General features: G+C 42.1%; 1 protein-coding gene across 3 annotated transcripts in view; it reads right to left on the bottom strand.

Annotated features, from left to right (window-relative positions):
- Positions 1 to 26,781, bottom strand: part of GRK3 (G protein-coupled receptor kinase 3) — a gene marked incomplete at both ends in the record, with an annotated part of 119,642 nt that overhangs the window by 18,486 nt on the left and 74,375 nt on the right. For all 3 annotated transcript variants that reach the window (XM_079717068.1, XM_079717069.1, XM_079717070.1), the window contains 7 exons: positions 1,545 to 1,652; positions 6,221 to 6,315; positions 8,500 to 8,630; positions 10,359 to 10,437; positions 17,237 to 17,336; positions 19,689 to 19,780; positions 21,901 to 21,952. In XM_079717068.1, coding sequence (XP_079573194.1) covers positions 1,545 to 1,652; positions 6,221 to 6,315; positions 8,500 to 8,630; positions 10,359 to 10,437; positions 17,237 to 17,336; positions 19,689 to 19,780; positions 21,901 to 21,952 — 657 coding nt within the window. The remainder of the gene's footprint in view (positions 1 to 1,544; positions 1,653 to 6,220; positions 6,316 to 8,499; positions 8,631 to 10,358; positions 10,438 to 17,236; positions 17,337 to 19,688; positions 19,781 to 21,900; positions 21,953 to 26,781) is intronic.

Genomic DNA, 26,781 nt, shown 5'->3' with positions numbered 1-26,781 from the left:
CAGCTACAAATCACACTGCTGGCATAGAGATAACAATCAAACCAATTTTCAGATCTTTTAAAAATAATGGTATACGCCAGATCATTTCTAGACTACACAGATGGACATTATTATAAACAGACAGAATAACAATATTAAACAAAAATCAATAAACAAAGCCCTAAATGCAAGACTTTGCAAGTTTCCCTGCCACATTCTACAACTGACTTTTGAATCTTGAGTTAACGCATTCAGCTGTTGCTGTTGTGCAGAGTTTTTCTTAAATCATCTCGTGACTCTGTAAGTGTGGATTCTAATCTCCAACCCCTTCTTCAGCGGAGACCTCAGTGAAGATGGTGTGTCTGGATGCACTTACCATGCATGCAGGGACTCCCGCCGGCTGGAGAAACATCTCGGGTGGGAAGTGATTTTCTCTGATTTGCTTTGCAGAAACTCTCTAATTAGGTCAGCTAGTCTGATGACATGAATTAAGGCCATCCAGGCTCCACAAACATGATAATTCAATTAAGGACCAACAGGACCTGACTCTCTGAGCAATAATACAATTTTAGTTCCCAAGTGAATGCGGTGAGCAGAGAACAACTAGATTATCCAGGTCCTGGGGAAGCAACTGGGGTGCTTGGAACCTAGTTTGGGGGGAAGACAGGGAATCCAGCCTCTTTTCAGATTGTGCTAAATGTAATAAGAAGATGCAGCGATGCTCAATAAGGCTTTCTGAGGGAAACATGGAAACTTTAGCAAACTGCCAGGCCTGTGTGTTCATAGAAGCAACGTTACAGGGAGAATCCTGACTAGGAAATTTTAATGTAAACTGCTTTTTGTATCTCTGTGAATGGAGAATAATCAAAAACATATCTTAAACAATTCAGCTCTCTGTTAAAATTGGCTAAAGACTCTTAAAATTTATGGAAATATTAACATAATTTTAAACATTCAATATGAGAACACATTTGGAGAGCACTTTCATTCCATCCTCTTTCCACTTGTATTTCATCATCTCTGGTAGATTAGAACTAAGGGTCAAGTATAACAAATGAAAAACACAGAATCACACAATTTCATTTTTGTGTTTTTAAAACCTACAAATTTCAGCATGTTCACAAACAGATGCACACTTTTAAAACAGATTCTCTTTGGGTGTTCATCCTTTTGTGTAAAAAGTGCTTTAACCTCACAAGACAATCATGAGTAGTTAATTCCAGGGAAAAGAAATTCTCCTACCCTCTTCGATTATCTACATTTAAAAATAACACTTATTCCCAAAATAAGGCTTATCAATGGAAATATTCCAACAAAGTCTTGTTTCAGGTCTAAACGTGTTGGCATACCTTCCTGGTATGGAACAAAAATACCAAAAGCTTATGGGAAAGAAACTCTCACTTTTACGGGCAGAAAGAGCTGTGGGCATCGCCTGGATCAGTGTGTGGCTTAAAGATCACTGTGTGATCTAAGACGATATTAGCACCTAATAACATGTAAGTATTTCTGATTTTGATCCAAGTGCATGCCACGGTGATGGTACTAAGAGGACGCATTTCACTCACCCTCTCAGAAGTTTGAAAAGCATACAGCCCAGGGAGAACCAGTCAGCACTGCTGTCGTACGCAGTCCCTTTCTGCAGGACCTCGGGAGCCATGTACCCGTGGGTGCCCCTAGGGAGAAGAAAGGGTATGTGCGGTAACCTGTGCTTGCAGACCTTATAAAATATTCCCAGCTCATCAAGAGGTCTGAGCATCATTCATCAATGTCGGCAACTATGAACAAGGGGGAGGGGACGACAGTGCTTCCACCAACTATGATTCAGCAAACACCCAGTGGGAAAACGACCTTTCCTGTCTTCATTAGGATAGGAGTGAATATAAATAAATTACCATATGAAATAAATCTGAACAATGCACACACTCCACGGTCTCGGAGGTGAAATGTGAATCTCTCTGGAGTTCTTCCTCACTACAGCCAGGAGGAACCAAGGGCAGGCCCGTTTGAGGGCTCTCCTGAGGAGATGTGTGGGGCTGGGGGAGGGAGCGGGGGGAGGGGGTGGTGAAGAGTGACCACACCGCAGTGCTAGAGACCTGGAAGGGATGGGCATGGGCGTCCCTGTGTGGCGCCACCCTCCCGTGCTGAGGACCAGGGCTCGCACATATGCCCGTCGTATCTCCCACCCTTCCACGGTCACGATGGTCTCCAAGGCAGGGCGGGCGTCAGGGGACAAGCCGACAGGTACGGAGATGCAGAAATCACGTATCCGGTTTAAAGAGCTGCTGACAGCTCAAAGGACTCAGCCAAACAAATGTGCAGGCGACTTGCAGGAAGCTGAGAAAAATCACTTGGGAGGACAACCATTTATATATAATATGTATTATCTGCAACTCAAAATCCTTTCCCATTCTGCGACTCCCCACCCCTCCTTAGAGATCTGAGCACGCACTGTTCCAAGCGCGCAAGAGAGGGCTCGTGGGGAACTTTCAAAGATGTGGCCTGAAAGGGCCCCGAAAAAGCCTTTAACTGTAGCTCTGTTCCCATCCTTCATTGATTTTCTTCACTGATAGAATGCGTGATAAAATGACACCTTCATCCCACAGGGGTGCCGTGAGGATCACACGTCTGTAATGGGCTTAGGATAGTGCTGGCTCTTAAAAAGAACTCAACTTATGTTAGGGATTTTATTCTCTATCCTTATGTTAGTATAATCCTTTTAAACTTATGCTCAAAAACAGTGAGAATCTGCTCCGAGAAGTGATCCTGGATCATTAGTGATCCTGGATCAGCACTGGGCCCGATACCCTCTCTGCCTCAGAGTTCTATCTTGAAAGACTTTTCTCAAACAGTGAAAACGGGCACTGGTCCATCCCTCAGAAAAGCTCCGCCACCCAGAATCCAAAGTCTGACAGCGTGAGGTCAGCAAGGCACACTGTGAGGGAGTCAGAGATTTCCTCAAGGGGCATCCAAGCCATTTTCTGGGGAGGTTTAACTTTGTTGCTGCTGGGAAAACCTTTGTGGTGACCTTTTTAACCTGCGATTCTCGGGATCAAAACCCAGTTCTGGGATGGGAAGACCTCAACAAGGATAAATGCATGGGGTTAACGCAGATCACGTCTCTGAGTGGACACTGGACACAGCAGAGCGCTGGACCTGCCCACCTCCACGGTTTTCAGCTTCTGCCTACATGGCAGCACCTAGCACTTCCTGCTGCTTCCCACTGACGATCTGTGCTGTTCATGCTGAAAGAACACTTGAGCATTTGAAGACATGGTGACAGGGGACTGAGCTTTGTGTTCCTGGATAAAATAAGCTGGGACTCAATGAGTCACTGATGATCTGTTTGATTCCAGAAACAAAGTTTTTCTGCGTCATTTGGTGGCTGCTCCATGGTTCACTTTCAGTTTGTCAGAATTTGATTCCATCATTAGAGGGACTGAGTCTAAACCTAGATGGAGAACCAACCACAACGCTGCTGTGCAGAAGGGCCAGCATCTGACGAAGTCCTGGCATCATACCTACGGCCTTGAAAAGACCAGAGAAGCCCGGTCTAGGGTGAAATTCTGGCCACAAATCTTTAATCTTGTACCAAGTCGATCCTCTCAAAGCCTCAGGGAGTTCAGACAGGGTGTAAGGAACACAAGTTTTGCAGTCAGACAGAACTGGATCTTAATTCTAGTCCCACGATGTGCCAGGCATGTGACTTTTTTCAAGCTCCTTAGTTTCTCTGAACCTCAGTTTCCATCCCATAAAAGTAGATGATTATACCCATGCCCTGTGGGTCCTCTGTGAAGATAACAACATATTCAGAGCAGCCGGCCACACATGCCTGGGACAGCCGACGTTCAACCCACGGCATGAGTGCTGTCCCCCAGACCAGTCACTTCCTGGACAGCCCCTGGGCTGCTGGCTCCAGGAGGTCAGGGAGCTCTTCTGCCTCGGTCCCCACTGCATCACCAGCATCTGGCACACAGCCAATGTGAAGTAAATACTTATTATGTGAAGGAGTTGACTTCACCCTCACAACTGTCACGTGAAGTAAGCAGCGTTGTTACTACCTCTTTATAGAGGAGAAAAATGAGGCTGGTGCCATGTGGAAGGAGGATTCAAACCCACATCTGCTGACTTAAAGGCCTTTGTTCTCAGCCATGACACGCCTCCTCTACTTAAAAATACAAAATTTTGGGGCTTCCCTGGTGGCGCAGTGGTTGAGAGTCCGCCTGCAGATGCAGGGCACATGGGTTCGTGCCCCGGTCCGGGAGGATCCCACATGCCGTGGAGCGGCTGGGCCCGTGAGCCATGGCCGCTGAGCCTGCGCTCCGCAACGGGAGAGGCCACAACAGTGAGAGGCCTGCGTACCACAAAAAAAAAAAAAAAAAAATTCTGTTGTGCGTTTATCCTTTTTAAGTAGTGGCCTCACTATCATTGTTTAAACATGGAAATCAACCTTCCTGATCCCATCCCTTTACAGGTGCTGTTCAGCTATGGACAAAAGCCCGTCTTTCAGAGCTGACAAGTGAATTACACTAAGAAGGGGGGGAGGCCCTATAAGGGAATAAGTAACTCTGCATCTGGAAGTTAATTCCTTTGGGAGATTAACTCTTCTGAGCTCTCAGATTCATATTCAGTTGTGACTATACTAAATTGAAGAAATTAGCATACCAAATAGCTGTGGCATTAAAAATTCAAATGATTCTCTTAAAAATGTCTGATGAACTCCCTGGGAGAGGCTTATACAACCCCAGGTTCTGGCCTCATAATTGTCAAGTGCTGGCAAAATGCTAAGGCTTTTATCACCATATCCCAGATTCTGTAGGAAGAGAGAAACATGTTTACAGAAACGGTGCTAATCGCTATTAACATCTGATCAGAGCTTTAAATGGCAATTCTGATTTAACGCAGCCCCTCATAAAGTTCTGCAGTTTTAGAACCACTTTATTTCTAGTCCCACAAAAAAAAAAAAAAAAGGATTCATAGTTTATTTTCTGCATGGATGCATGAAATGAAACTCCTGGGAGTTACTTCAAGACCATTCAACACAGTAATGATGCACAATAAAATGGAATTTTAAGAGCTCCACTGCTAAGACTGATATATTGAAAAAGAAAAATCAAGCAAAAGTCACCTGTTTTTCTACAAACTGCACATATGTCCACATCTTCCACCCAGATAAACTGATACTAAAGAAATAGGAATAAAAACCAGTACGTATTCCGTTCTGCTTCTGCTGAGCCCCGGGGCATCTACTTCATACTCCTGTTGCCATTTTAACAATCTCAGGTTCAGGGAAGTCCTTGGGCCAGTGTCAACACTTGCAGAACAAGCACGGCCACTGCTGGAAGCAGCTTAGGGTCCCCTGAGAGGGGACAGGTGCTGGCCGACGGCCAGGGCATCAGGGAGCTTCCTCTGCATGGTTGTTTAGAGGACGAATGTAATATTCAGATCTAACAATATGACCTGCATTAAAAGCTTGAACTGCAAGGAGATGATTTTTTTTGCGGTACGCGGGCCTCTCACTGTTGTGGCCTCTTCCGTTGCGGAGCACAGGCTCTGGACGCACAGGCTCAGAGGCCTTGGCTCACGGGCCCAGCCGCTCCACGGCATGTGGGATCTTCCCGGACCGGGGCACGAACCCGTGTCCCCTGCATCGGCAGGTGGACTCTCAACCACTGTGCCACCAGGAAAGCCCAAGGACATGATTTTTTAAATTAAAAAAAGAACTCTAATTTCTTTTTAGCAAAAAACCCCAAACTTTTGAAAAAGAAGGAAAAAGTAGATGGAGAGAGAAACCTGACCCCTGAGCCTTCCTTGGAAAGTTCTATGCAATTGCCTGGGCATCTTCTTTGGCATATAAGCTTTCAGGGGTCTATTACTACCTCTACCCTATAGATAAAGAGACTGAGGGTCAAGCAGGTGAGCTGACTGCCTCAGGGTCACACAGCCAGCACAGATTTGGGTCTGCTGCTGAGGCCCCTATCTTTCCCTTAGAACACCCTGCCCCCGGGCAGCTACACTGTGGGTCCCCGCATGTTCCCCCAAATGGTGAGAGCGAGCACACCACCACCCTTATCTCCTCTCCCACAGCCTGGGATACGGGACCTTCCCCTGACCCGGCACTGCCACATGCTGAAAATCGCTATTGGCAAGAAAAAAATGGGGGGACAAATGACCACATCGGGGTCTGAGTGAATAGGCGAGTTGAGTTAGGAAACGACAGTGACAGAGGTGCTATACTACTCACACACTCGCGTGCGGCTTCTTTTTGGAAAAATCGCAGGCAAGACCAAGGTCTGATATCCTAACATGTCCGTGTTCATCCAAGAGGATATTTGCGGGCTAAAATGAAAGAGAAAGTGATCTTCAAGAGTCCCCAAGATGTCCCAGGGGCTAACTTCTAAAACTATTGGCACTTGATAGCTCATTATTTTATCACAGTTCATTCCTACACATGAATCCTAGCATTAATTATATCATCACATCCGAGTGGGGCATGATACTGACAATGACATGTTTCATGTTAATTTCAGCAGGAAAGTGGTAATGACAGATGGGAAGGATTCTACTCATTTGATGATGGAACACAGGGCAGGTAACACTGGAGGGTTACAACCACAGTCTATCGGAGTTAAAGTATTTCTTTTTCACAGCAAGAAGTGCAACCCAGCCAGAATGGTGAGTCTCTCCACAAAGGGAGTGAGTCCACAGGCTCCTTGGCCTCTGTAACTACTAGGACTTCAGAGAATGAAGCCACGAAGCACAGCACAGAAAGGAATCTTGTAAAAATATACAAATAGTGACCAAAGAAATCAAAATATTCCACAGTGCCACATTAATCCCAATAAATGTAATTTCTGTTTATTAGTACAGAGTCAACAGAGGGCCCTACCAAATGACCAGATATGATTTTGACCACAGCTCTGATGAAATGTATCCATTAAGATTAGATTTAGTCAGCATAATCGTGGAAAACAAAGCTCCTCTCCCTAATACACATTGAATTACAGTCATCTTGATATTTATCTGCTGGAGATCAGCTATTGTTTTGCTTGAAATAAAAATAATGGCATGCCATTATAAACTTGAAGCATGAATAGTCATGAATGACTAGAATTAAGTCTGAATAGAAATTAGATAATACGATTGCCTACTAAATAGCTTAGAAGACAAAAATACTGCATCAAGATGATTAGAAACCAGTTATAGATTTAAATTAAAATGTATTACAATGGTGCTTCATGGGCCTTCGGCGTGTATTTTATTCTTCTGCAAAACTCACCATGAGGAAATAAAATGTCATGTGCCAACCCGTGTCTAATTATTTCTAATGTGATGAAAATACTTTTTTTCTTCTTTATGTTCATATGAAGGCCAAGGGAGTAATTCTTTACCCTTGCAGGAGGCTTTAAAAGTTACAAAGTCCCTTGTGAAAAACATAATATGCCCAACACTAAAATACACCATTTTAGATTCTTAGGAGGTAACCTTTAAAAGTTAATCAAAACACATGAGCAAAGGAACATAATGTGTACATTTTAGCTGGTTAACCTGGGTTCAGGTTAAGAAGGAAGCAGAGAGGAGGCAAACCCACTCTCCTCCCAACCTCCTTGGGAAGCTGCCATGGCTATCATTTTTCTTCTCAACATTATTTACACCTTTATATATCTGCGTGATCATTTCTACAGTTTGTCAAGGTCCCGTTTATCTCCTCCCCCATCTTCATGCGGCTGGCTAGACGAATATCACCGCGGATGTACCAAGCAAACTCCCAACACCCGCCTTAACGCAGAACCTGGGACCAACCGTCATGGTCTGGAATGGAAAAACTCAGAACGCACTTATTTCCTTTTTTTTCAAGTCCAGTAAGATTTTAAACAGAACCACAGTGAAGAAGCCCAGGCATGGAAGACTGGGGCTACGTAGTTCAGGGATCTGAAAATCCATTAGTGATTTTTAAAGGCAAATTCAAAACAATCTGAGGCTCAGAGAGTGCCCTTTGGGGGAAATTCTCCAGGCTGTCAGCCACTCTGCCCTGATCGGATCAGGCTTGCCTCAAATGAGTTATTACTCAGCCCTTCGACGTGTTAGTTCACAAGTAGATACTTCCCGTAAGACATATATGTTCTCTGCTAGTTCACCTTTGTACACCTCCTGGTCTCACACCAAGCCAGGGCCAAATCAGTTGCTTAGTGAACATTAATGGAATTACAATCAATTGTAAAATGGGCGACAACAAAACACCCCTACACTGCTTTTCACTAATTAACCAATTAAAGTTTTTGAGTTGGCATATGTGCTGCACCAGACACAGAGGTAATAGGGACAAGTAGGATGGAGTCCTTAGAACAGAGTTCAGAGTCTGGAGGAGACCGACATCACAAAGGTGATGCCTTTATCGGGGCTGAGACGAGGAAAATGACAGGGTACCATGAAAGAGGTGGAAACGCCTGGAAGACCACAACTGCAATACCACACCTATTGCACAGGTCCGATAAATGGAAGGAGTCTGTCCAATGGCCTTACCTTCAAATCTCTGTAAACAACAAACCGATTGTGCATGTGTTCCAGCCCCAGGATGACTTCTGTGGCATAAAACCGCATCTCCTTCTCAGAAAACACCCCGTGCTGTGAAAGGTGATAGTGCAAATCGCCCCCTGGAATCAGAGACGTGGAATTTAAATTCAGTGCATTAATTTAAAGGCAACAAAAATCACTGTCATCCTGCAGAGTTATGATACAGTCGAAAAAGGTAAACTTGCTTCTGCTTTGTCTCTCTCTCTCTCTCTCTCTATATATATATATATATATGTTATTGATTTCTGTAATTTGACCAAACGCTTTAAAAATTCTAGAGAAAACTAAAACATTGAGAAGACTTAGATGTGACAATGGCCAGGACGATATGAAACAAAGCCACCGTTCTCTGACAGGTATCACAGTTCCCAGATGTACCATCAAGGGGGAGGGAGGGTTAGCTAATCTGCTTTGATTACTTGCGCTCTGTCTAATAACTGAATCAACCCATGTAGTGATCCAGTAGGTGGCTTAGCAACTCATTCTGTGGACAATAAATAGTAAGGAAACAAAACAAACACATTGATCATATTGATAGATATATGAGAAAGCAAATACAGTAAAATTTTAACTGGCAAAACCCAGGTGGTGTGTATTCGGGTGTCCCCAGTAAAATTCTTTCAATTTTGCCATATGTTTGGAGTTTTCATAATAAAATGTTGGAAAAGGTAAATCATCATATGGCGTCAAGTTACAGAGACAAAGAAGGCCACAAACAGGGTAAGGGAATGTTCTTATAAAGTATAAAAGAAGAGCCTCAATTGATCTATGAAAGTTCATGTGTGTCCAACTTCACTGCCCTTGATTTTATAAGTATCTTCCTGTTCACACACACATATTCCTGTATAACCACTACCAGATCAAGGTGTAGAAAATTTCCAGCATTGCTGAAGGCTTCCCATGCCCATTCCAGGCAGTATATCAGCTCACAGCCCCTAATTAAAGCTAATCGGACTCTACTGTAACCTCTCCCCCCATAGATTAGTTTTGCCAGTTCTGATAGTCACATAAATAGACTCACACAGGGTACATGCCGCTGTGTCTGGCTGTGTCTGCTCGTTATAATGTGTGTGGAAATTCCTTCACGCTGTTGGGTAGGTCCGATTTTAAATCAAACACTCAAAATGTAATAAAACTTCAAGCGAATTTCAAAAAAGGTGTTTCATTTGTTGAACTGTATGTCTTTTAATTTCAGCTCTTGTTACTAAAAATGCTTTGAGTATATATCATGTCACTTTCTAGTATTAAAAAACTACTTTTCTAGCTAAAACTCTTTCATCATTCTCTGGGTCATCAGTCATAGTTTAAAAGATCAGTGTACAGTGGAACTGGGCTAAAGGCATAGAAGACTGGGCTAAAATCTGTCCTGACCCAAAGTCAGTCCTTCAAAGTTGGTTTTTAAATACATTTCTATCTTCAGCCTATGTATCTTTAGGAGGCATTTCATTCTTAAAAGGTGAGGGCCAGGAACATGCAAACTAAACATCCAGGCCAGTTGCATTCCAGAAAATCAAGTTTCACTGTATTTTAACTATTTTATGAAAGTCTTTTCTAGAAAATGCAACTTCCTGGGGAGAGACTGGGAGGGCCAGAGGGAAATGGCAGTCAACATTTTTAAATGAAGTTTAACTGAAAATTGAAGAATAAAAGGTTTCCTTAAACTTCAGGAGGAATTTAGTTACCTGAAAGACCCAAATGACCAGTCTGTCTGGAGCAATGCAAGCTAAGATAAAACATCATGAAAACACAAACAAACAACATCATGGCAAAGTCTTGCAGCGTGTTCAGACTTCCTAAGTCTTGCTTACCGTTCATCAGATCCAAGATGAAGCAGAGTTTATCTGGCGTATGGAAGGCATAGGTCATACAGACAATGAAAGGACAATCCTAGAGTGAAAAAAACAGATATAAGAAAAGCAAAAGCTGCCCTGGAAAGCGCATCTACTGCCAAACACCATCTACACATTTTTTTTTATCCATGCCACTGCCCCGTGCATGAAACACAGACACCTACCTGGTAATTTTAACAGACCCAGGAAAGTGGGTCTGGTTCTGTGGAAAAATGCACAGAGACACAACACTGCTAATTAGAGATGAACTCAAAGGTGCTCTGTCACTCTGATTCAATCATGACTCCTCTATCTACATCTTCAAAAGACTCAGATTCTATAGAAAAATATTACTGCCGTGCTAGTCTTTCTGTTGGTCTACATTTCAGTTCTGGCTAGTCAAGTATCCATTTCAATCTCTGATTCTGAGTTTGGAAGAACCATACCATGGGGGGAAATGTTATCAGTATTACTGTTTTGAAACACTGAGAACAAAAATGGAATTAAATTAGCTTTTGAAAGTGGAAACATGTACCAGAGCCGAGGACAGAAAAACTCGATTGTAAAGATGCCAATTTTCCCCCAGATGAATCTCTAGATTCCATGCACTCTTAATTAAAATGAAAATTGATAAACTGATCCCAAAATTTATATGGAAATGTAAACGGCCAAGAAAAGGTCAGATACACTTGAAGAAAAATAAAGCTAGAAAACTCATAGTGCTAGATATCAAGACTTATGGTAAAGCAACAGTAATTCGGTATGGAACTAGCCCAAGGACAGACAAATAGACAAGTAGAACAGAACAGAATCCTGAAGTAGACCCACATGTAAATGCTCATTTGATTTGTAATAAAGTGACCCAGCAGGGTGGGGGGAAAGCATGGTCTTTTCAATCAGTGGTGCTGGAGCAACAGGCTATCTGTACCATCAGCTGTGGACGTTCACCCCTACCTCACACCACACACTAACGTCAACCCCAGGTGGATATAGACCTCAAGGTAAAACAATAAAGCTTCTAGGAGAAAACCAAAGAGAACAACTTCAGGACCTTAGGGTGAAGTAAAGATTTCTTAGGGGCTTCCCTGGTGGCACAGTGGTTGAGAATCTGCCTGCTAATGCAGGAGACACGGGTTCGAGCCCTGGTCTGGGAGGATTCCACGTGCCACGGAGCAACTAGGCCCGTAAGCCACAACTACTGAGCCTGCGCATCTGGAGCCTGTGCTCCACAACAAGAGAGGCCACGATAGTGAGAGGTCCACGCACTGTGATGAAGAGTGGCCCCCGCTTGCCACAACTAGAGAAAGCCCTCGCACAGAAACAAAGACCCAACACAGCAAAAATAAATAAATTAATTACTAAACTCCTAACCCCAACATCTTGTTTAAAAAAAAAAAAAACTTAAAAAAAAAAGATTTCTTAAACAGGCCACAAAAAGCACTAACAATAAAAATATTGATAAGCTGGACTAAAATAAAAGTTAAGAACTTCTGTTCTTCAGAAGACACCAGTAAGAGAGTAAAAAGGTGAGTCACAGAATGGTAGAAGATATTTGCAATCCATATATATCTTGAATATATAAAGAACTTTCAACAATCAATAAAGAAAAAGCAAACAACCCAGTAGAAAAATGGCAAAAGAGCAACAACAACAACAACAATAATAATGTAGACACTTCACACAAGAGAGTATCAAACGGCCCGCAAGCCTATAAACAGATGTTAGGCCTCAGTTTTCCCTAAAGAAATGCAAATTGAAAATCACAATGTGCCATCACTAAAACCCATGAGAATGGCTAATGTTAAATAGACTGACAATGCCAAGTGTTGCAAGGGTATGGAGATAATGGAACTTCCAATATGGCGCTGGGAAGGCGGAATGGTACTACCACTTTCACAAGATGTTCAGTGGGATCTGCTAAAGCTGATCACTACCTGCAAAGCCTCTGAGCCAGCATTTCTACCCCGGGGTATTTACCCAACAGCAATCTGTACTCAGGTGCACGAGAATCTGTACTCATGTGCACCAAGGACGTGAGAATGGTCCTCATGGCACTATTCAAAATAGCCCAAACCAGGAAATAACCCCAATGTCTACCAACAGGAGGATGGATACACGAATTGTGGCACATGTATATGATGGAATACTATAGAACAAGGGCCACCAAACGTTTTATGCAAAGGGCTAGACAGTAAATATTTTAAGCTTTGCAGGCCTCATCCAGTCTCTATCACATATTCTTCTGTTTCTTTTCTTTACAATGCTTTAAAAAGGAAAAAAACATTCTTAGTTCATGGGCTGCGAACACAAGCCAGATTTGGTCCCTGGGCCACACACATAGCCTGGTGACCCCTGCTATTTAGCTACAGAAGGCGCTGTTGCTAAGAGCAACGACTCAGATGCATCTCGCAAGCAACACTGAGTGAGAGAAGCCAGACACAAAAAGAGTACATTTATATGAAGTTTCAACATGGGCAAAGCTAAATTACGGTTTTAGACATCTGGGTAGTAGTTAGCTTGGGCGTGGGGTGAGTGGCTGGAAGGGACACAGGGAGACTTCTGGAACACCGGTAACTTTTTATCTCTTGACGTGGGTGCTGGATACACACACGTGTTCCCTGGTGAAAATCCATCAGTGCCCCACCCACTAGGTCTAGAACTAGGTCCACTGAGATAAACATACAGTGTACACTTGCCACTCAACTGATTCAAATAGCAAACGGCATGAAATATCTATATCCACTTTCTTAACAGAAGCAAAGCATTATTAAATTCCACAGAAAGTATTCAAATTTCAACAGAATAATCTGAAACAGAATTCACATGGTTCACACCTGTCGATTAAGGGCATACAGATAAATTTGTGTTAACACATTCCTATGTGCTCAAGATTCATGAACTTGAACTCAATTTCTACAAATCTGGAGGAAGTTACTCCAGAATGAATTACAAAATTCATTTTGTGGTTACCTAGTTTTCCTTAGAGGTCTGTTGAGAGGTGTTAGTGTTTACTAATGTTAAGATTTATTTTTCGTTAAATAGGTAAAATAAGGGTATTACCCTTTATCTGTTAAAAGCCATGTGGTTCTCGGTGGGTGGGTACCCTCCTACTTGCAATCCCACCAGCGTTTCACCAGACCTTTCCATAGTCTGCTGGCGATGGCTCATCCTGCTCCAAATATCATGCTTCTTCCTTAATGGGGTTCCCCACATACTCTGGTTCCTGATCTGATGAACAATTCATCTCTAGAGCAGAGAAGCGGGTGGACCAGGAACTTAGTATAGCCTGGGTCTTTCCCAGATTGAGAGAGCAACTCCACTCACTTCACCCAGAGGACAAATAGAGCCTGGAAAGGGGGTATTTCTGAACATGATGGTGTATGATCATTCTAATGACGGCCCTGGGAAAACTGCAAAAGGTCAAAGTATAGTTAAGATACTACGTTATTAAGATGGGACATGAATTGGAGATTTAGAATCATAGGCCACCGGAGTAGAAAGGACTCTTAAGAAAGAAAGAAAAAAAAAAAGTCATGTGGTCCGATTTATTTTAAAGACAAGGAAACTAAACTCCCTACCCCCTAAAAGGGAAATGTCTTGCCTGGGGTCACAAAGGAATTTGGTAGCCAGCCAAGATTCAAACCCCAGCTCTCTGACCCTGGACTCTTGGCAGAGCTGTCCTATGTTACCCTACTTACGAAGGCAAAGTTTCCATAGCAACATGAAATAAAAGCTCCACTAAAGGGATTTGACTTGGTTACCTCTACAGAATTTGCTGACCATGATCCCTCATCTCTCAGGCCCTGAGCAGATACCATCTTGAGTCTCAGGTGGGGTCCGAGACACAAAGAACTGAATACTGACCCAAGTGGACAAACAGGCAGCGGTTTAATGATGGTGTTGGTACGGTTTCAAAGATAATTATGGTTAAGATGTTCTGCCTTGATTACAAATTCAAGGTAAATAAGAACTAGGGTTTTTTTTTTACAGGTGGATACTTAAATAAAAGCTCTTCAGCAAGGAACTGTCTTCTTTGATTTCCTACCTAGTGAGCAAAATAGCCTGCATTTTGCAGGAACTTAAAACTGTGATAAAATAGACCGTAAAGTAATCCTTCAGAACATTTCTCTACACTGCAGTCAGAGGAACCTTTTCAGACTTGCAAGGCTTATCATGTTATCTTCCTACTTCAAACACTTTTGTTCCCAACGGCTCTTAAGATTTTTAAAAATCCTCAGTACTGGCCCAGAAAGCTCTTTCTGGTCTGGTCTGGCCTCTGTTTGCCTCTCTCCCTTACAACTTCATCTTGTGGTCCTTACCCTATCACTTCTGACCCTACCTCTGCCGACCTTCTGTGAGTCCCCAGAACTTCCGTGCTCGGGACCCACATGTGCCCGGGCACCTCCCCTGACTTCAGAGGAGCATTTGTGGACAATACCTCCGCCCTGCTAAATGCCTTCCAAGCACCGTGGACCTGTCTTTCCTACCTCTTGCCACGTGTTCCAATGATCAACGCATTTGTGAGACTGTCTGAATAAACACCAGCTGCTCTCACTCTATGCAGCTCTGTAAGAACAAGGACCAAACCAGGGTTTCAGGACCCCCGTGTCGTAGTGGAGGGCCCGGCACAATCTAGGTCTCAAGTATGGATCAAAGAATGAATGAGCAATGCTTCTCATGAACAACACCTGACTTAATTAATGAAGGTGCTGATGGCTCCCACCAGTCATAAACATACATGTCCTCGATTTCCTTTTTACTACCCGAAAGTTACAGAATAAAACTGGGAACAGTACTTCCTACTATCTCTTTGGGGGATGAGAAGTAGGAATCCTCAATTTGAGATTGAAAGAGAAAAACAACCTTCTAGTAAATAGAAAACTCTGATGGGTGACTCTGGCTCATTTTCATGCCAACATCTTAGGAAATCATATTGATACAGGCCGATCTAAAGCATCACCTAAGGAGGAAATTTTAAACTAAAGATTACTTAAATCCTATAAACCATGGCCTTTCATTAGCAAAAACAATTCCAAATAACTCTATTACAATTCTTTCAATTCTTTACTACAATTCTTTAAATTATGTACTTATACATGTTTAAAATGCTAAACAGTTTTGATATTTGAATAAAAAATATAAACAAGTCTTTTAAATTTGTGCAAAGCAGTAGCTCAATATAACCTCAATTTTTTATTTATTCCCTTATGGGTAGACCAGTGAGGAACTCTATAACTACTTAACGACTCTCCCTCACTTGAATAAAACAAAAATGCTACATGAAAATTAAAATTGTACGTATATTTTTCCAACACAAAAAATTTTTTTCCATAGGCTTTCCTGTGAATAAATATCCAAGGCTTTGAGATAACTCATTAAAAATTGCTATTTTAATAAAGCACTTAAAATCTGCGGTAAACACACATCCATGTCTGAAATGAAGACACAGACATTTCAACAGATACTAGAAGCCAATGCTATTCACGTTGATTCCAATACAGTGTGCAGGCCACTCAGATTCCATTCCAATCAGTTAAAATCTTGGCCATGCACACAGGGTAACTCTTATTTGAAATGCTTAATGTCCATACGTTGGCAGGTAGAGGCACATAATTAGACATTACTATTTATAGCAATGGCATTTTCATCTGTTATAGTTGAGCTAAATTATGATATTCCTTGGCTTTGATAGCAAATAGACTTTCCAGAACCACTTAAAACTAATGCTAGGATAATATAAACACCAACACAATGAACACAGGTGACGAACAATAAAACATGGAGCCTACAAAGGGATGAGAAAAGAACACTGGGACTGTCCAGGGAGTCTGGGGACTTTGGGCAAAGAAATGATGCCTCTGGGTCTCAGGTTCCTTGCTAACTAGCTGAAAGGAATTGAGTCACCATTAAGATCTGAGTCTTTCAAAGCCTTTGTGTGAAGATGACCTTATTTAGAACCCAGCTATGATAGTTGGAAGCACCATCCCGCCTCCCCCGGGGCCCCTTGTCTCACTTGCCAGGACACATGGGCGCTGCCCAGGTTCCTGGGATGGTGGGTTTTTCTGGGTGCCTTTATATACCTCTGTACAGGTAAATAAAAGCCGAGGTTTTGATCCTGGGTGATACTACTAACAGGAAAAGAAATCAGAACGGGACACTGCTTTGCAAGTCAAGATGACAGCGTAAAAGCTTGCTTTTACACATGCCGAGCTAAAAATGACAGCCTGACATCCAAATAAAACATCCAACAGGCAGAAACGTAGTGCCAGAAATGGAAAAGGCCAGTGTCCACAGCAGGTAAAAGTAGCAAGTGCTGAGAAGATAAGGTTCCCTCCAAATGAAACACAGACTGGGGAGCACCCTGAAGGGACAACTGGGGTTTGACTAAGCCAAGTCACTTCCTCTCTATCAGTTTGTGAAGGATGGGAGCTACGTTTCTCTTATTTTTTCTTCTCTGGGTTAGTCTTTCTCAGTCACACAGCCAATTCTTAGCTATATTCAAGTGATTTTTTTTTGTCATTGATATGATGATTTTCTGCCATCTCTGCAACCATATTCCACAAAGAAGGAAGTCATAAATACTTACTAAAGGGACAAGTTGTCAGTGTGCACAGCGATGGTGGCTAGTACATTCCTAATTCCCAAATTAGACAGAGGTAATATCTGAATTATTCTTTATACTAACTTAGTGCTGCTGCTCCCTGCTATAAATTCTAATCCCCCCAAGAACTGGCTAGCCGCATAATTCACCAGAAAAAAAAAATGCTTGTATTTAAAATAAATTGTCCTGATACAAAAACAAAAAATACCCCAAACAAACCAAACACACCCAACAGTGTTCAAAATTGAATACTTACTCCTGTGCTCACCAGGGACAACATGATCCTTTCATTTAAGGCTAAGGTTTCTCCCTGTTTCATCTTGATCCTCTTCTTATCCAAGCATTTCATCGCATACCTAGAAACATAAATACTATTGAAAAATCTGCACTGAGAATACACCTAAGCGGATTAAACGATACGTATCATACTGGGGGAAGTTTCTCAAGATGTGGGAAGTGTTTTAAAGAAGCAAAATGCTTCTAAGAAACTAAGGAAATCTGAATCAAGTGGAGACTTCGGTCAATAATAACATGTTTGTTCGTTCCTTGTGATGAGTGTCCCACACTCAGTAAGATGAGGACGCTGGGCATGGCGTACACGGGAACTCCCTGTACTATTTCTGCACTTTTTCTGTAAACCTAAAATAACTGTAAAATAAAAAGGCTATTTTAAAAAATCAAGCAATAATCAAGGTATTTCTATTATTATATGAACTGATGTTTCAGTTAAATAAGAGCATAAAGTAGATGGGTATAAAATTCAGGGAAATAAATTTTGTATGTACTGCCACTGCCTAGTACCACTGTGTGTGTGTGTGTGTGCTTTGTGAAGGTGCTGTACATGTCATATTTAGCATTTAGGAATTGTGAATTCAGCACTGGTCAAGACGTAATAAGCACGTAGAGTGTAAGACTCTAAAATGTTGAAGATTGACCAAAGGGGAAGGGAAAGCATGTGTCCAAAACTCCATGTTCTAAAATGGCACTTTATTGATTTATTTTAAATCTATATGTAAGTTATCATATTTCAAATAATAAAAAGAATCAGTAAGATTTTTATATTCAAGTTATATTAAAGTTAGTTGAGAAGAAACCGTTGACAGCTTAAGATTTTTGAAGATTTGGAACAAACTCACATTAAGGAAATACAGACATGTTACTCAGCACACTCTGTAATCACAGGTTAAAGAAAGCAGATGCTGGGCTTCCCTGGTGGCGCAGTGGTTGGGAGTCTGCCTGCCGATGCAGGGACGCGGGTTCATGCCCCAGTCTGGGAGGATCCCACATGCCGTGGAGCGGCTGGGCCCGTGAGCCACGGCCGCTGAGCCTGCACGTCCGGAGCTTGTGCTCCGCAATGGGAGAGGCTGCGACAGTGAGAGGCCCGCGTACCGCAAAAAAAAAAAAAGAAAGCAGATGCTTTTTCAGCAGGACAAGGGAAAGCTGAAAGGAAATTTTTACAAAGGTTTTGGGGGCTTGAGAATTCTGCATGCATGACTAAATTCCCACTGATATACTACTTCACGACACCCAGGTATACCAGCTGTCTGGCTGTGGTAGGACACACAAAATCCACTTATTCCTAACTTACTTACAACTTATAATGTTATGAGTTATAGCAAAACAGAGATAGACGTTCAAATTTGATATTTTTATCCACTCTTCCAGGAGTTCTGTATGACAAATCCATTTGCGAGACACTGATTGGCTTAATTATGGGATCAAATATTGAGCACACATGAAGTGACACATTCTTGAAATATTTATTTTTTATGATAAAGAATTTTCAAAATGCCTCATACTACTTCTATCACCACCCTGCTGTGAGGATGTTTAATAAGACCTTTGGATTGCAGACCACAGAGAAGGTGGCACCCACAGGTCTTGAGCCCCTCAGAGTAAGCAAGCTGAGGGCCCCCCGCCCCCCAAGGGCAGGTGGCAGGTCACTGTCACTGGCAGCCTGGAGGCTGCAAAGGACGTGCTCGAGGATTCATGGGAGCTGAGCTTGGCCACTTCCTAGCTGTGTGACTCCTGAGAAGCGTCTACCCTTAACCTATAAAATAGAAGACTATTTACCATGCCCTGGAGGTTTCCGAGAGTCGGGTGAAATCGTAAATGTGTATGAAGAGACAAATTGGTATTATTTACTTCTAACAACAACACATGACAGACTGGGCATCCTCAACACCTCGACAAGCAGTTATGATGAAGTAAAACAAAAATTTAGTGAAAGGTAACGAACGACAAGTAAAGTGCATCATTTAGGATCAAAAAGCCCACCGTGCAGCACAGAACTGGAAGGTATGTTTTCTATCACCCCAAACTGCACATGCTTAATCACAGGTGGGTCAGAAGAGAATGTCTCTCCCCTGCAAAGCAGAGAACTCTTTGCAGTCTGATCGGACTGGGAGGCCATACATAACACCCCTTCTTGGCCACCTCTGGATTCCTGGCTCTTCACCCACGGCCTGAACCACTGCAGGCTCCCGATACACGGTTTCTGGTTACCTTCCCATTTAGCCCTAAGAGGTAGAAGTTCCAGATCATCTTGTTTGCTATGCTTTACAAAATACAGCCTATTTCCTTCTGAGGTAAATTACTGCAGGAGTGAGATCATAGGCTTCCATAAATCTACATAGGGGTTTTCTTTTGATGCAAGCATAAAATTCTCTTAATATTCCCAGCAAAACATACGAGCCTAGAAAGCTTACATTTTTCCAGTGTCTGCTTTCCTGCAACCATATACTTCACCGAATCCTCCTCGTCCAATAATCCTATGTACGCTGAAATCATTCATGGTCAACTGTGAATTCAAAATGCAACATGGAAACGTAAAACTGCATAAAAATTATGCTCTTGTTTTCATGTAAAACATAATACAGTTATTAAAATAGCGATTCAGATACACCTGCCCTTTCTGTGACTGGTCCCTCAAACTGAGAGGTGAGAAGCACAAGGTGGGAGGACATTCTAGAACCACCGTCTATGCAAACTGCACAGAATGCACACCACAGAGGCAAATGGGAAGATGACACAGTGGTAGCCGAGTTAGATTGGTTTTCTGATCTCATAAATCTTATATTGGACGATGTACGCTTTGAAGACAAGTGAATGTGAAATTTCCACTCAAAACACAAAGCAACATCAGCTATTCTGAAGTCTAAAATTTGGGAACAGTTCAGCAAGGCCAGGAACGTAATGGTAGAAAAATAGGTCCACGTCAAGGCCATCTATGTTTTCCTAACTGTGGGCCATATGATCAGAAAGCCCAACAGATGCTGGCCGTGTGAATGTTTTATCAGTAACGTCAGTGAGTAGAGACGACTCATGCTGGGCATGTGAGCATGAAACCAGACCAAGTGTGAGTAACTCTATGAAGAGGCTTTATTCCTAAGCACTTTGTCAATATCATCCCAGCAACGCCCTGCTTCCTAAGCAGTTTTCATGGCATTAGACAGTACAAAGGCAGATAGATAGTCCTATGTTTGTTGTAAGAGGCCATCAGATAACAGCAAATGCCTACTAGTTTATGTATCCTCAAATGAAGGGTCAGATGCTTGAAGGGTTTCCTCAGACAACCCTTCAAATATCATGTCTGCAGCCAGGGAGGGGCATCTGGCCCACTAGCTTCATGTTTGGTGCTCAGAGGACACGAGGACATGAAGACATGAGGATATCATGTCTGCTAAAGGAACTCAAGCCCAAGGAAGATCCACAGCACATATAAGGGATTTTTTTTTTGGCCGTGCTGCGGCATGCCACAGCAACAGACCAGGGATCGAACCCGTGCTCCCTGCCGTGGAAGCATGGAGTCCCAACCACTGGACCGCCAGGGAAGTCCCAATAAGGGATTATTTTTAAAAATGTGTCACTGCCTCTTGCTTCTCAATCCTGCCAGGAAATGGGGTGGAGAGAGGAGGTTAAAAAGAAGAAGAAGGGGCTTCCCTGGTGGCGCAGTGGTTGGGAATCTGCCTGCCTATGCAGGGGACATGGGTTCGAGCCCTGGTCTGGGAAGATCCCACATGCTGCGGAGCAACTAAGCCCATGAGCCACAGCTACTGAGCCTGCACATCTGGAGCCTGTGCTCCGCAATGGGAGAGGCTGCAACAGTAAGAGGCCTGCACACCGCGATGAAGAGTGGCCCCGCTCGCCGCAACTGGAGAAAGCCCTCGCACAGAAACGAAGACCCAACAGAGCCAAAAATAAATAAATAAATAAATTTTTTTTAAAAAGAAGAAAAAAACCCCCACTTCTTCCAATAGTACTGCTCAAGTAAAAAACTGAAAAACAAAATCCAGTTATTTCTTTTTCTCACTTGCAAACCTACGTGAAGGGAGAGCATGAAGGAAAGGGGAAGAGAAACGTACACTCTAAAAGCGAAGGAAAGAACCTGCCCTAGAATTACTGACAGTGAAAAGCTAACAGAAGATACAGTGCTAAGGGGTTAATGTCAGAAAGTAGCCTGTCTTTGAGGACTGCTTTTATCATTCTCAAAATAATAAAAAAGATGAAACCGTGGTCTAGTAAAAGATGTCATCATGTTTATTACATCATTGCACCTAAGAATAAGAAAAAAAGGAACTTTGCCAAGATGGCATAAGGCACGGGCATATGGGAATTACATTATGTAGAAGACTTGCATTTTTACAACTACTTCTGTTAAAAGGTCAATTACCGCTTAAAATAACCATTCTTAAATAAATAAACACATTCTTACATGAATATGAGAAAAGAGAATTAAAATTCGAAGTGTTTACAATTGGGTATAGGAGGATGGAGTTTTCATGCATAAAGCCATAAGCACGACATCTGTTTGGGCAGTGTGTTACCCTTGGGAGTATGCTGCCGAATAAAATATTTTCTCACGAAGTTGAGCCAGAGGAAATTTTTATTTAAAAAAAGAAAGGCAAAGATGATACTCACATGGATATTTAATTCCACGTTTTTCCACTGGCAAAATCTAGTGAACTTGTCACTGAAAAAGAACGTAAGGAATTACTGAAAAGTTAAATATCAAGTTAACTGAGAAACTAGAATTGTACTGCTTGTGTTGCTTCTCAAACAGAGTAAGTTTTCATAAACATTTTTCCACAAAGGATTCACCTGGTATTTAGGGCTTTATTTTATGATTAAAATTGAAGACTTTGTGTTTCTCCTTTAAGTGTCATTATGCTGTGGTAACATCTTTATCTGCGTCAGCACTGTCCAGACGGGTAACAGAAGCTGCGTATGTAATTTAATTTTAATAATATATTTTATTTAAACCAATGTATCAAAAAATTATCATTTCCACATAAACTTAAATCAAATCAATATACAATTTTAATGACATAGTCTACATTCTTGCTTTTCTATTAAGTCTTTGAAATCTGGTGGGTATTTGCCCATCTTAATTCAGACTAATCATATTTCAGGAGTTCCACAGCTACACGTGGTTAGTGGCTACCATACTGGACAGTGTAGCTCTCAATGACAAAAAAATTGCTGTTTACAAATAATTAGAGGGGTAGCCACTATAATACCTAAATAGTGCTTATCATGCTCCAGGCCCTGTTCACCTACTCCTTCCACAACTCCATGATCAGGTACCGTCATGATGCCCAACTTACAGCCAAGACCACCTGAGCTTGCCCAAGGTCACACGGAGAGAGAATGGGTGGAGCCGGATTTGAACCCAAACCAATGTCTGCCTCACAAAGATGCAAACAGTGCAGGAGAGAAACCCTCAGACGAGAATCGGAAGATGGAAGTCATAATGCAGTAATAAGCTCCCAGTTTACTCAACTGCTGGAGGAGTGTTTTTTTCATCCATGAAGTAAGAAACATATCTATCCCATTAATAAAGGCATTATTGGGATTATTTTTTATTAATGAGCAACATATCTATAAAATGTTTGCTTTTAAATTTTTTTTCAGAAGAAATGCATTCTGGATTGAATACTCCTTAAAAGCAAAGAACATTTCTGGTGATTGCTGGACTTTATCTAGCCCTTGGCATGATTCCTTACATAGGAACGGTATTCAGGGTTCTAAAAAGGAATGAATGAATTAAGAAAGGGAAGGAGAGAGAAAGGCAGGAAGAGAGGGAGGGAGTTCTTATGAAGTGCAAGTTACAGGTATTATCAGCACTATAATACAATGCCTTAAGGCATCCAAATATCCTAGGTCCCTGGGGGTTTCATCTAATATGTCTTCTAAGGATCTTTTAAAAATATTTCTGAGGCTAATAATCAAATTAAGAATTAAAAGCAGAAGAACTCTTGTAATTACACAGCATCTTTTTTCAATGACTCTGAAATGACTTTTAAAGAGTGTTTCACTGATCCTCCTAACATCTCTATGAGGTTGGTAAAATAAATTTTGAGTTTCTGAGAGTTATTTCAAAGAGTTTTTTTTTTAAAGCATGGTGAGTGCAAAAGGTGAAACCACACTGGGGTGAATAAATCCATGACTTTGAAATCACTTGGTGTGTGAGGCTAGCTCACACCCTGCCTTCTCACGGATTCTGGAGTTCAGAGATGGCAACAGAGGTGGGGGTGTGGGGGGTGTGATCTGGCACATTTTATGAACTTGCAAACTAGCTGGGGAGGGTAAACAACCAGGGAGAGAGAAGTGGCCTGCTGGCCAAGAGAAGAGTCAAGGAGAATCAACTCCCAACCCATACCCTGCGCCAAAAGAACACACACTCCATCAAAAAATAAGAACAGATATTTTGCCCATTAAATACGATAGCAAGTTCTTCTTTAGGAAGTACAGACGCTGCTGGGTGTCCTGGCTGTCATGTGCCCGCGGGGTTCCTTGAGCTCCATTCCTAGGCAATATCTAGTCACTAGAATGGGCACTTCTGGATGGGGAGGAGGAACCGGGGCTGAGAACAGGGCAGAGCCTGGGCAGCACAGGGCTTCAGAGCCAGAGCCCTTGCAGGTGACTTAACCGCCGCCTCGGATGGAAGAGCAGGGGTGAAAGATACAAAGACGACTGGGGCGCGGCGAGGGTGAGCAGAACGAGTGTTTTTAACTCTAACCCCTGACGTGGGCTTTAGATTACTGAGCAATCTGATGTTCACTGCTGAAGCGAGCCTCACCAGCCTCATCCAGAAGAGGGAAAGCCTCCCTCTGGGATTCAGCCCCACAGGGAACTTAACCCCGTGTCCCTGCTGGACCTCAGGAGAAGGTGGAGAGGCAGGCTCAGCACTGCTGAAGACGTCCTCCTTTTTTTTTTTTTTAATTTAATTGAAGTATGATTGATTTACAATGTGTTAATTTCTGAACAGCAAAGTGATTCAGTTATACACATATATATTCTTTTTCATTATGGTATATCACAGGATACATGTGATATATATTCATTATATATTCATTATGGTTTATCTAGTTCATTATTCATTATGGTTTATCTAGTTTCCTGCTATACAGTAGGACCTTGTTGTTTATCCATTCTCTATATACTAGTTTGCATCTGCTAACCCCAAACTCCCAGTCCAACCCCTGCCCCACCCCGCCTCCCCCTTGGCAACCATAAGCCTGTTCTCTACATGAAGACTTCCTCTTTACTTCTCTACTATCAAACTGCAGTGTGGCCACGGAGAAAAATCGCCTGAACCGTGAGGCCCTCAGAGAGCACAGCCAGTCCTGACGATGCTGAAGTCTACAAGGTTCTATTTATGGAGTGCCTGTGCTTTTCAAAACCCAAACTCTGGACTTCCCTGGTGGCGTAGTGGTTAAGAATCCGCCTGTCAATGCAGGGGACACGGGTATGAGCCCTGGTCTGGGACGACCCCACATGCCACGGAGCAACTAAGCCCATGCGCCACAACTACTGAGCCTGTGCTCTAGAGCCCGCGAGCCACAACTACTGAAGTCCGCAGGCCTAGAGCCCGTGCTCCACAACAAGAAGCCACCACAATGAGAAGCTCGCGCACCGCAATGAAGAGTAGCCTCCGCTCACTGCAACTAGAGCAAGCCCGCGCGCAGCAACGTAAACCCAACGCAGGCAAAAATAAATAATAAATTAATTAATTAACAACAAAAAAACCCAAACTCTGAACTCTTGGCCTGACAATGGATTTTTTACTGTTAATTTGATAATGTATTAACATAAAAAGAACCAAAAATATATATATATAAATGCACTGACTTTAAAAATAATTCACTTATATAAAATGGTAAGTTTCAGAAAATCCAATGTGCATGCTTGCCTAAAATGCAAACAGCTTCACTCGTGTTTCCTGTGGTGATAAGAGTGAATGGTTAGGGGGAGGAGGCTGGGAGAGGGATGGATTAGGAGTCTGGGTTTAACAGATGTAAACTACTACACAGAGAATTGATAAACAACAAGGTCCTACTATATAGCACAGGGAACTATATTCAATATCCTGGGATAAACCATAATGGAAAAGAATATGAAAAAGAAAGTGTGTGTGTGTATGTGTATATATATATATATATTTATATATAATTGAATCATTTTGCTGTACAGCAGAAATTAACATTGTAAATCAACTATACTTCAATAAAACTAAAAAAAAAAACCACACAGCGAATGGTTAACTCGGTGGGAGAAAATGACTGTGCAGGTTTACCTGGTGGATACACAATAGAGTTAACAAGACCTCTTCCCCAATTTTAATTACCATCCCCATTTCTCCCCTCTCCACCAAGGATCATATAACAGCGAGGGTGACCCAGGAGTTTGGGAAGTCAGACTTTAGCATCAACAGCAGTGGAGACGGCCCAGGACTTGGTTGAGTCTCACCCCTGGGCCGGCATCCTATCCCCTCAGTTTGATTCCACGGCTTTTTGGCAAAGCCTCTGCTACTACTCAGAAAAACGTAATCATTTGTATGCAGATTCATTTCCTGAAGCATTGACCCTACTCCAAGATAAAATTATCTCCTGAACTCTGGTAGAATCATGACACAACTTTTTTAGATTTTATTTTAATTATTTTAGTTCTATGAACATGTGGAGAAAAAAAAACTGCACTGAAGTATTTGCTCTTAAAGGGCAACTACTGAACAGCTGCAGGCTGCTCCATCGATGAGGCACGGTCATCACGACCACTGTCTAGAAATTAGCCGAGTTTATGGAGAAGAGGACAGTCAGTGTGAATGCAGATTCAGTGTTAGGAAGTCCAATTCCAAAGGTGCGTCATCATAGAGGCAAACTCAAAATACTGAAGGATTGACTCTTAGGTGTCTGAGAAGCATGTGAACACGTTTATAGGCATTACCAAAAAATTTCAGGATTTTATAAGACAGACATACCCTATAGCTTGAGTAACCCAGAGGGACGTATTTATCGGGTACATTAATGATATATATGACTACAGACATTTGCCGATACTTAAATTCTACTATGTAAAGAATCAAGAGAAGGCTTGTCTCACTTTGAAGGATATGATTTCAAGATATAAACAAATGAATTAGATATAGACTCGTGCTTACATTAGCAAAGGTGTCCCAATAAGATACTTTTAATTGTGAGGTTCCTTAGCCTATTTAAATTTTGGACCATTTGGAAGCTAAAGAACTAAAGGTCAGTGGGATGTTAAGATATACAAATCCTAAATTATAAAGTACAGAGGAAACAGTCTAATGCAAAGCCTGGCACATAGCACATGGTCAATAAATGCCTGTTGAATGAATAAATTAACACATTTTAAGGACAGCACTTATTGGGTAAAATGAGGTACACCTACACAGTACAAGATCTTATCAGTATAAATACAATGATATATAACTAAGATAATGTTACATGTCAAAGATATCTCTATTAAAAAAAGATTTTATACATAAAGTTTCAT

Source organism: Hyperoodon ampullatus (assembly GCF_949752795.1).
Source record: "Hyperoodon ampullatus genome assembly, chromosome: 13".
NCBI classification, from domain to species: Eukaryota; Metazoa; Chordata; class Mammalia; order Artiodactyla; family Ziphiidae; genus Hyperoodon; species Hyperoodon ampullatus.
The sequence above is the reverse complement of the archived record's forward strand: the minus strand, read 5'-3'. Positions and strand labels throughout refer to the sequence as shown.